At 35.5% G+C, this 12,006-nt stretch overlaps 1 protein-coding gene across 13 annotated transcripts in view; it reads left to right on the forward strand.

The window, feature by feature from the left end:
• Positions 1-12,006, forward strand: part of DMD (dystrophin) — a 1,276,803-nt gene that overhangs the window by 1,022,788 nt on the left and 242,009 nt on the right. For all 13 annotated transcript variants that reach the window (XM_080377714.1, XM_080377711.1, XM_080377709.1 and 10 more), the window contains one exon: positions 4,697-4,886. In XM_080377714.1, coding sequence (XP_080233840.1) covers positions 4,697-4,886 — 190 coding nt within the window. The remainder of the gene's footprint in view (positions 1-4,696; positions 4,887-12,006) is intronic.

A 12,006-nucleotide genomic window follows, 5' to 3' on the forward strand; every position in this document is an offset into this window, starting at 1 on the left:
GCTCCAGAAAAGGGAACTTCAGGTAGCCTTCTTTTTTTAATTCTATGGAATTGTAATGCCAGAAAGGGAAAATGCAGTTATATAGAAAGAGCCATGTGAACTGTAGAAGTAAAACCATTTACGATACTTTGACAGCCAGTAGTCCAGGGTATTTTATTTTACATCTATGTGATAACATTAGATCATCAGAGTTTGCAGATGGAAGTGTGATTTAGTGATATATTGAACACTGAATGATGCAGAATTTCTCCACTGTTACTGCCTTTAAAGAAATACCTGTGGAACAGAAATTTATTAGTTTATCCATTATGAATATTTTCTGTGCTCTCTCTTCAATATATTTCCTTATGTATTCTGTATTAATAGTGTAGTGTACATTGGCATAATGCTCTGCACTTGCTCAGATAACAGGCAGCATACTATCTAAAAACATTATTTAAACACTGACCCTTGCAACATATCTTGTAACGTGAATAAGCATTACAATTTCAAATAGACAAGCAGATACTTAGAAAATACTACAGCTGAAGGAAAATGCTATTCAGACTCATGGAGCCTCTCCAAACACTCTATTCCTTGTGTTGTATGGGATTGGGGTTTGTTAAATGAAGAACTCTCGCAATATGTTTAATGACACCATCACTCCTGTACCTCAGCACTTTCTCTTCTTAGATTCTATAACAAGAAGGTCAGTTACATAGATTTTGTTTGGTGTATATTTTTATTTTGTATGTATAACATGGTACAGACTCTGAGTTTTAGCTAATAATACAAAATTCTGAACTTCAAGCTCACAGGAATTTCAAATATCTTCATTTTCCCTTGCTATCTTTCCAAACATTTGTAAACAGCTATGTTTTGAAAATACCAGCTTTAAAGGTTCTCAGCATCACAGGCAACATCTTGTAGAAGAGGCTTGTACTTTTTCTTTTTTGTGTTTGGGGTGTTTTTTTTCTAAATGCTGAAAAAACTTCTTCCTGTGAATGCGAATGTTCACACTTACACACGCTATGTGACTCACTTCCTCTGATGTGCCTCCATTTCCCCTCAACTCAAAGCCTTCAGCTAACATATTCTTAAAAGAGTACCATAATCTCTGTCCTACAACAAAGCTCATGTGACAGAGTTGGTCAATCCACTGTCACTGATGTCAGTAGTTCCTAAATATCACTCCATAGACTAGATTGGGGACCATCTTACCTACCGTTAATGGTGAAAAATTTAGGATTATGTAAAATTAAAATTGTGTAAGTTTCAGGTAAATTACCATGGTAGTCAAGAGGAAAAAATTTGCTCTGACCTTGAATCTGGTTCAACAGATGTATACAGGCAAGGGAGGAAGGATTAAATTCCAGAAATGCTTGACTCCATGTTTTGCGGAGGGAGTATAGTTTCCAAACTTCTGGATGTCTAGATGAAAATAAGATGAATCTCACCCTTTGTATATCTCCTATGAATAAGAATCTTTTGGTTATACCACTATGTGCTTATTTTTTGTATGATAGTGGAACAGAGAAAACCAGGATTGTTCCATTTTAAAAAAATGTTATGATTGTTTAATATTTCAGCAGTATTTTGTAGTGTTCCTACTGTGCAGTTTTCCATTTACACAGAAATATATTTCTGCTTAATTAATGTTCTTTTCTTACAGCTTGCACTCACTGTGAAGTTAAATGTATTTGGATGATACAGACTAACAAGAAAGCATCTTTACTTTGGTTTTGTGCAATACTTTCTTGCTCAATATGTGTATTTTTGTCTCCCCTAAAATTTTAATTTATCTCATCATATGCTGTATTTGATACTCAGTTTTATTCTTCATTTTTAGACCTTCTTTTCTCTAGTCTAACCTCATAATTTTGAAGTAATTAGAAAATCAAGTGGAGTGAAGCTTGATACTTTATCAACCAAGCTGATACACTGCAGAGCTGTCAATGTAGTTGAATGTTCATTGCATGTTAGATGTATCAAAATTTAAAACTTAAAATACTAGATAATTTCTGGTGGATGTATTAGTATGTTTATAAGTAAGGAAAATATTTCTGTGGGCTGAAAGAATCATGTGCCGTAAAACTTCTGTATATCATAGAAATGCCAGAAAATTCTTCATAATTAAAACTTCATTCGTTTTCCAGATCAATAAAAAGTATAAATAAATAAAATCATAAATTCTGATTTTGAGTAATACTTATAATAACTCTCTCTTTGAATAAGTTTTTCATATCTGTCTTTGTGTTCATATTTTATATAGATTAAAAATGCACTTAATTATTTACACAAGTGGATGAGTACAGCTTTGGGTCCTACTTCTCAGTATACCATGCAAAAATTTAAATATACACAAATAGACTTAACACACACCCCCTTTTATTTCTTTAAATCTCACTATTTTCAGAATGCTGTTATTTATTAGAGCATTGCTATGTATTTATAGGATTTCAGGTGGATCTAGTTAAAAACATGCCTTAAATGTTTTAAAGGAATTACAAAAGGAAAAAAGTGTTACACCTGATTCTGCAAAGGCACTGATATCAGCTATCATGTTGCACACTGAAAATTTAAGTAGAATAATGCTATAAAGCATACCTTGCAATACAATTGTGCTTTGAAGAACTGGATAAAATATTTTTAGTTTATGTAAGTTTATTCCATTTCTAAGTTCTATCTAACCAATGTGATGCTATTTTTGAGCTAAAAGTGATAAATAGGTCAATATGGTATTTTCCAGGTAAAACATTTTCTGTTTCTTATTGTCTTTTTTTCTAACTTTATACTGATTTAATGTATATTGTTAGTATATTTAGATGTGATATCTATGTAATTATTTCTTAGTTTAACAAAAGAACAATCCTTTCATTGAAGTTGTTTAAGATTTGAAGAGTGACCTAACCACAAGTCATGTTTATGTCTATGTAGAATAAATTTGTGAAGGAGATCGTGTTTGCTGTTCTAAAGAGTGCTAAGTGTGCCTCACTCTCCTCCTAAAAGGTTCTTGGGGACACATTCTAATATGGGCTAAGCAATGCTATGATGTGGAGAATTCTTTTAAATGGCAACAGATGCTTCTGAGATAAAAATCCAGTCCACTTTGTAATGAGGCACTCATAGTTTTCTCAGGTTTTTTAAAAAAGCAGGATCCAAGAATAAATGTCATGTCCCATCCCCGTGTCCCCCCCCCCCCCCCCCAAAAAAAAAAAAAATGGTTGGGAAAAAAAATAAGGTGTTACAGGATTAAAAATATGATAGAAATATGATAGCTGTTGTGAGATTTGACTCTTAGGGAGGATTTTCTTTTTTTTTTTTTTTCTGAAATGTTTGTCTGAGATGTTTGTCCTCACCTCTATCCTGACTGGATTTTTCTGTTCTTACTCTACTGCAATTTACTTACATGCTTATGAAAAAAATATGTTAAGTCAGTGCCACTTGGCAATACTTGTATTATTTTTTTGTTTCTTTTCTTGCTTCAACTAGTGTACTAGGTTTTAGGATTACATCATTACTTAGGAGTTAAATCCCTTCATGACAGCAAACAGGATTTGAAATAGAGATTAGCACTTAGAAATTTCACAACATCATCTGGTAAAGTTATGAAAAATTGCAACTTGGGAAATTCTATCTGCTAAAAGCTAGTATCTTAGACTCTGTCTAAATAACTCTAAAACTAGAAAGGAAATCTATCTAGAAATATCCAGATCACCAGAGGTTAGTAGACATAACACAGATGTGCATCAACTTGCACTCATTCCACTTGAAGTTACTCAGATTACCAAACAGCTTTACTACGTTTTCTGAGTTTAAAAATTATTCAGTTATCATGCTGATGTTAAACATATATGCATGTAATGAATAGCTAAGTAGCCTTAACAGATTCATGTTAATGGACAGTATGTCATACTTACCTGCTCACATTTCTAAATCCAAATTTAGTTCAAGTTCAATGTGAAAAATTGGTGCGTACATGTGACACCTACATCGCACATGAATGCGGATAGAACACAAATATACTGTAATGTTTTTTCAGGACCAGAATTGCTGGAGCCTTTAGTCCTCTTTCCCAATCTATGATTTAGATCTCCCACAAGGATAAGAATGCCTTTATATTTTAAAATTTTATTTTATCACTTAACTGGTAGAGATTATTCTGGTAATTTATCACATTCATATTGAAAAAAAGGAAACAAAACCCAGGAGAAAACACACAAAAAATTCCCAAACTTCAGTGTTATTAGAGTTTACAGCGTTGAACGCAATCTCCAAATGTCTGATGTCATAAAAACTAATAATTGAACTCATCATACTGTTCAGTGGCCAGGAACTATTTCATGATTTCTAAAAATAAACAAGTTTTCCCACTACAGTGTTATTGACAATTAATAAAAAACATTTTTTATTTAATAAAATTATCAGGGAATTACTTCTGATTATTTTTTTTAATTGTGCATGTTTCAGGCATAATACTTTCAAAGAAGTACTTTTGCTTAATTTTTTACTGGATGAATTCTAGTTTCTTCTTAAAAGAAAAGATAAAAAAGGAACCCTACCTGCCAAATGTACAGTTCCATTTCTGTAGCTAATCTGCAAACTTTCCTTGATTGGTACATGAAAAATATGTAGTGTGTCTTTGTTATACTTTCATTTAATTATTAAGATTTCTCTTCCTTCTAAGAATGCTGCATTTGACTCTCTACCTGTGCAGGGTTACTGAGCGTGAAGCTGCGCTGGAATCAGCCCTAAGAATGTTGCAGCAATTCTACTTGGATCTCGAAAAGTTCCTTGCTTGGCTTACAGAAGCTGAAACGACTGCAAATGTCCTGCAGGATGCTACACGCAAAGAAAAAACACTAGAGGATGCCAGAACAGTTCGGGAGCTCATGAAACAGTGGCAAGTAAGTCAAGCACTTCAGTTTAGAGACATGTCAGGTATGCAGAGTGGTGCGGTATTCCAGTGTGCCACTACTGAACAAAACTAAAATTGTTTTGAAAAAGAGAACTGGTTCTACTACTAATTTTTAAGTGTTGCTTTGAAAATTGTTGCAGGGATCTGACATGAGTCATACCATGATTCTGTCTGATATCTTTCAGCACATGGTACATTTGCAAGTGTCTTGACAGAAAGCTTTAAAATTTGCACAAAGGCAACTTTGCTGAAATTGAAGTTCATATATATATATTTTAATTGCATAAAAATGAATTACTCTTCCAAGCTACAGTCTTGAATTGAGCACTTGACAAACATTAGAGTTTATTAAGCATTTCTGATATTTGTAGAAGTTATATCAATTACATCAGGTTTTTTTCTCTATAGCTTAAATGAATTAGTTTTTCTCCATTGTTTCCAAATACATGAAAAAATGTTAATTTGGTATTTGGTTGATTATTGTTAACATGTTCTGTTGTGATGATAAAAAGAGGTAATGATTAAAATTTTAATAATTAATGGATGGACAGTTTTCAGATTTCCATTTTTCTTTGGAAAAAACATATCTTAAAAAGAGAGAATGTTGTATTTGGTGTTCTGGAGAATCTGGAGGAGAAAGAAAAACAATTAATTGAGATGGTGCTATTGAAATATGTTGTTATACTTTCATTGTGTTTTTTTTTCACTACGGTTACTGAGAGTCTGAGTGAGGTCTTTAGATTTTTTAAATGTGAGGTTGTTTGGCTGTCTGGAAGGCAGGATCATTACTTCAATATTCCTTGATCGTGCCTGACTGTCACATTGACAGAAAGTTCAAAACTGGAAATTCCAGGCATTAGAAGCTCTATGCCTTATTTTATTATTAAAAACATACTGTAAAAAGTTTTAGTTATAAGTGATTATGTTGTGTAAGTACATTGTATAGAAATATTTCTTTTGGCAGAATTGTATTAATACGTGGTTTTAACTATTTACTGAAAAACAGCTACATACTGTTACATTGTGCTCTGAAATCTACAGTTGTTGCACTGGATAAAAATGAAGTCTGAATCATGTTTTTAACAGTGATCTGTCTTTATGCTAATTTTATTTTATAATAATGTGGTGCTCATGTGTTTCTCAATTCAGTTGCATGGTCCTGGAGAAAGATTTGAATGGAAGATAGTTCTAGACTAAGTAGTTAATTTTCAAACTAGGCTATCCTTTTATATTTTCTAGATTAGGTTTTTGATTGTAATGGTGCTAAAACAATTGAATTACCAAGTATTTGCAGAAGTTACTTTTGATGTGATCTTTGAAGAATTGATTATTTGGCAAAATAGATACAACCACAAATTTAGGTCAAATGCTTTTTTTTTTAACTGTAATGGAGCTTTGTAGATGTGCTTATCCTTTCAGCTAGCATCTTGGGATTTTCTTTTGTAATTTACACATAAGAACTATCCAGAGCTATAGATGGAAGGGAAAATAAATGCATACAAGTCCTTCCTTCTGTAAATAATTAATGAAGTATATAAAAATATTCATCATGTGAACAATTGCTTTGAACTGTAAGCTTTGTTCTAAAGATTTTTCTGCACTTCAGTTGAGATGTAAGATTAAATTTTCGATTCTTCTTTCCAGGTATTTGGTATTTAAACATCAAATCTTCTAAGGCAGGAAGGGTAAAAACTGTTGTAGACTATTTGTTTCACTTCCAAAAAGCAAACAATATTCCATACATTAATCTTGGCTGTACAAGAGAAATTATTCTTATATATTAAAAAGAAACAGTATGCAGAGGCAAAAAAAAGTGGTTGTTATATTGTCTTTCTCTCCCAAAAGGTTCAGACATACCTGTCCGACAACAGTATGATAATTTTAAACCACTCAGAGTTGACGATGGCAGGAAGAAATATTTTAATAGTGTGGTTTGTTGTGGGTTTTTTTCATTTGCATGCTGATCTGTCTCTATGTAATCAAATTGGTTTTCTTCCTGGGTCCATCACTGTTTGTCAGCTCCTTTGTGCTATTTTTAAACCTCAAAAAGAAATCTCATAATACAACAAGCACAAGTGGATTTTCAAATGTGCTTGTCCTGAAGGCAATCTGATGGATATCTTTGTAAAAGCTGGTAGAAGCTTTTTTTTTTTTTTTTTTACTTCCCCAAGTAGAATAAAATTTTCATTATTTCTACTAGAATAAGGAAAGTTCTGTTTAAGTAAACAAAATTGAGCTTTTTCTAGAAATCATAATTGGGAAAGACCTTTTTTTTATTCCTGTATTTTTTAAAAACTACAGTAAAGTGGCCATTGAAGATTTGCATCTTCTTACTTTTCATTAAGTTATCACTGACTTGAGACATAGCCATTAACTGCTAATTTAAAAGGATATATCTTTTTAGTAGTGTTTGTTCTTAGTAATTGAAGCATTATGTTGTCAGTTCTCTAATTAGAATAGAGATTTCAGTAAAATTTTTAGGTTCAGGCAAGTTAAACTGTAAATTATTTGAACCAAGCTGTGTATTTCTTTACTCAGTAATACAATTTGTTAATATGTGTGGAGCTGTTATACTGACCACAGGTTTTATGGAGACTTTGAATTACTCTCAAATGATAAATGGTGCTTTTGTAGCAGTTTGTATGTGCAAATGAAAACACAAAATTTATATAAGCTTCTTTTACTCCAGTAGTACCTGATACATATTATGTGTATGTGGATTTCTTATAAAGAGAGTGCACAATGCCAGTAAAAGTCAGTTGGAAACAAAGTATGGGAATAAAATAGCGGAGGCTATGGATACAGATATACTTGCAAGTTAGATATGTCCTTCATCCTTTCCTGGCACTGAGGCCAGCTATAATGAAAAAAAACATAACCATGTTTATGAACTCTTCTACAGTTCACGAAGTCAAATATTATTCTCTGGTTCTTACAGATAACTTTTCATTTCATTAAAAAATAAATAATCTGAATGATATAAGGAAATTATTCAAAAGCAAAAAAAGGTATATTTATATAATAGCCCAAGAGTGCTTAGCTGTAAAATGAATTAATTCATTAGAATAGGTAATATTTGCAATAGCCATAACATAGTGCTTCATATCAGTAGTCTTCATTGTAAAAGCTTTCTGTCCAAATAGGTACTGTTTCCCAGTTGTGATGCAAATATTGTCCATCTATGTTGCTGCAAAACTGGATAATGGAGCGAATATTAAGGAATTTTATTTCTTAAAACACAATTTTGCCAACAAAACATTTTTTTTTTATTTTAGTTGAATGTTCAGGAAAGAGAGTATGGCTTTTCATCTGTTCCTCAATTATTGCTGAATTGATTCTTCTGTCTTCAAACCCTGCTTGTAAGAGTTCCTTCTCACAACTCCCTCTGCATAAGGATGAAAAGGAAGCCAAAAGTGTGGCTGTTTAAACACAGCTTATGCATATAAAAGATTCAAAGAAAAAGGAGCCTTAAGTCACTGAAGTCTCAGAAATATGCATTTATGTACTTTGTGGAAAGGTGTTATTGCTCACTAATCCGTATCATCAGCTCCATAAACTATAAACAGTGTAACCTTTTTTTCCACTCGGTACTGTCGGCCATAAATGTACTTTACCCCACTTTACCCTATGACATCAGGCAGTAACTTGTACAATTTCCATAGCAAGTTTCTTCGGATACATGCATAAAACCAGACACATTCAAACACAATCTATGTAGTTAATATGTTTTTTAACATTCATTATATGTAGTATAGCCACAAGACCTCCTCCAGCATAGAAAAGATCCTTAATGCTTTCAGCCAGGATTACAGTTTTTGCAGTATTTTTTTTTTTCCATATGAAATTTAGTTGGGTGGGTTTTTTTCTGTTAACATCCACGCTGAATCCAGATCCTAGGAGGTAAAACAAAATGGTAACTTCCATTTAAAGATCACTGTCTCATGAGTCTTTTGAAAGAAACTTCAACTAGTTAGGTTTATGGAATTCATAGAAGTTAAGGTTAAATACGACATACTAGTTTAGATCTGCTGTCTCCGTCTTGTTCTTTATGCAGTTGCATGGACTTGGATAATGTGATAAGTCATTAGGAGTCCTAAAATGTAATGACAGTGTTCTAATCTGCTATTTTTAGGCAATAAGTATAAAGCAGTGTTTTGATAAGGAATTCTCTCCACAAATAATGAAAAACCTGAATTTCTGAATCCAGTAGTAGCTTTATCTCCTTGTCATTAATTTTTTTTCTCTCACCTTTAGTGATCCAGCAGTTTTCTACTTTACGTTCTCAAGCTTGAATATTTCTTTCTTTTTGTTAACAACTAGGAAAACAATGTCCTGCTGTGCAGAAAGTGGTTTATATAGCAGAAGTTGCTTGTCTAGGAAAATCTCACACTTTTAGGCATTTCTTTTGTTTTTGTTCAGAAACCATTAGCACAAATGTCACTAATAAAGATTAATCTTCCCCTAGTACTTAGTAGTTCATTTAGTAGCAAGAGGAGAAGGGTGAGACTTACGTAACTGCACAATCTAATCACCTGATGATATAATAATGTTAAACCATTGCATTACAAACATGTTGTTTGTTTATATAAGTGTGTATTTGCATGCATCATTTGTCTGAACTGACAACAGTGTAATAGTTGAGGTGATTCACACAGCTAGAATGCTTTCTGGAGAATTTTCAGGGATACAAACCAGTTACTCCAAGGAGCTGTGTCATTATGGGTTGCTTTTTATTGTCTAATTGAAATACATCATGTGTCCCCATGAGGTCTCGTTTGATAAGTAACCATATGAGAGAGATGAAAATAATTAACTTTACTTTCTGCTTTTGTACTTCAAGTGATATGAACTCTCATCTGTGTTAATTATAATCATGACCTGGTTTGCAAGACAGCAGGTGTGCTGGCAACAGGCAGGGTACAGCTGTTCCGGGGGTGGGGGGGGAAAGGAACTTTTCACAGGAGTGCAGGGCTCATTGAAAGGGCTTTAAATGAGATTTGAAAGGGGAAAGGGATAGAATGAGGCTTGCTAGAGGTAAACCTGGGGACATCACACCAATGCTTGAGGAATGATGTGTTAGCAGGCTCTTTCAGTCTTCTGTCTCAGTGGACATAGGGGATGGAGATCCATGCAGCAGCAAAGGCGCAAGGATTATTGATGTGTTAGAAACCATGGAAGCACCCAAGAACAGTCACATAGGAATTAGGGCTTCTTCTGCCAAAAAGGTGGCAGGATCAATATTCCACCCAAGAGCATCTGCACCAATGCACGCAGCATGGGCAATAAACGGGAGGAGCTGGAAATCATTGTGCAGCAGGAAAACTATGAAATATTTGCCATCATGGAAACATGGTGGGATGACTTGCACAACTGCAGTGCTGCAATGGATGGCTATAAACTCTTCAGAAGGGATAGGCAAGGAAGGAGAGGTGGTGGGGTAGCTCTGTGTATTAGGGAGAGTTTTTGTTGGTCAAGCACAAAGAGCTTGATGATGGTGGCGATAGGGTTGAGTGTTCATGGGTAAGAACCTGGGGGAAGGCCAACAAAGCAGATTATCATGGTGGGAGTCTGTTACAGACCACCCAACCAGGATGAAGAGGTAGAAAAAAATATTCTATAAGCAGCTGGGAGAAGTCTCACAGTCACTAGCCCTTGTTCTTGTGGGGGACTTCAACTTACCAGATGCCTGCTGGAAATGCAGTACAGTGGAGGTGAAACAGTCCAGGAGGTTCCTGGAGTCTGTAGAAGACAACTTCCTGACAACCAGTGACTGAGCCAAGTAGGGAAGGCAGCCACTTGATCTGTTGTTTGTGAACACAGAAGGACTTGTGGGTGATGTGCTGGTTGGAGGCTGTCCTGGGCACAGCGGTCACAAAATGATAGACTTCAGTTCTCAGAGCAGTAAGGAAGGGGGCCAGCAGAACTGCCACCTTGGACTTCTGGAGGACAGACTTTGGCCTGTTTAGGAGCTTGGTTGATGGAGTCCCTTGGGAGGCAGTCCTGAAGGGCAGAGGTGTCCAGGAAGGCTGGACATTCTTCAAGAAGGGAAATTTCAAGGTGCAGGAGCAGGCCTTTCCATGTGCTGAAAGACAAGCTGGCAGGGAAGATCACTAGCCTGGCTGAACAGGGAGCTTGGGCTGGAACTCAGGGAGAAAAGGAGAGTTTACCACCTTTGAAAAAAGGAAGAGGCAGCTCAGGGGGGACATTAAGGATGTTGTGAGGTTATACAGAGAGAAAATTAGAAGGGCCAAAGCCCAAGCAGAACTTAATGTGACTACTGCTGTAACTGACAGTGACTGTACAGACTGTGACTGCTGTAAAAGCTGTTTCTATAAATACATCAGCAACTAAAGGAAGGCCAAGGAGAATCTCCATCCATATTGCATGTGAGGGGAAGCACAGTGACCAAGGAGGGGGAAAAGGCTGAGGTACTTAATGCCTTCTTTGCATCAGACTTTAATAATAAGGCCAGCTGTTGGGTTTTATTATTACCTGTTGGTAATATTAAAAAAAAAAAATGAAAAAAAAAGCTGTTGGTACCCAGCCCCCTGAGTTGCATGACAGAGATGGGAAGCAAAATGAAGCCCCATAAGCCAAGAGGAAATAGCATCCTGGCTTGTATCAGAAATAGTCTGGCCAGCAGGACTAGGGAAGTGATTGTCCCCCTGTACTGGGCACTGGTGAGGCCGCACCTCAAACACAGTGTTCAGGTTTGGGCCCCTCGCTGCAAGACAGACACTGATGTGCTGGAGCGTGTCCAGGGAAGGGCAGTGAAGCTGGTGAAGGGTCTGGAGCACAAGTCTTATGAGGAGCAGCTGAGGGAACTGGGCTTGTTTAGCCTGGAGAAAAGGAGGCTCAGGGGGGACCTTATTGCTCTCTACACCCGCCTGAAAGGAGGTTGTAGTGAGGTGGATGTTGGTGTCTTGTCCTATCACTTGTTACTTGGGAGAAGAGGAAATGGACTCAGTTTGTGCCAGTGATGGTTTAAATTGGATCTTAGGAAGAATTTCTTCACTGAAAGTGTTATCAAGCACTGGAACAGGCTGCTTAGGGAAGTGCTTGAGTCACCATCCCTGGAGGTATTTAACAAACCTGTAGATGTGGCGTTT

This window comes from Falco punctatus (genome assembly GCF_963210335.1).
Source record: "Falco punctatus genome assembly, chromosome: 2".
Classification (NCBI taxonomy): Eukaryota; Metazoa; Chordata; class Aves; order Falconiformes; family Falconidae; genus Falco; species Falco punctatus.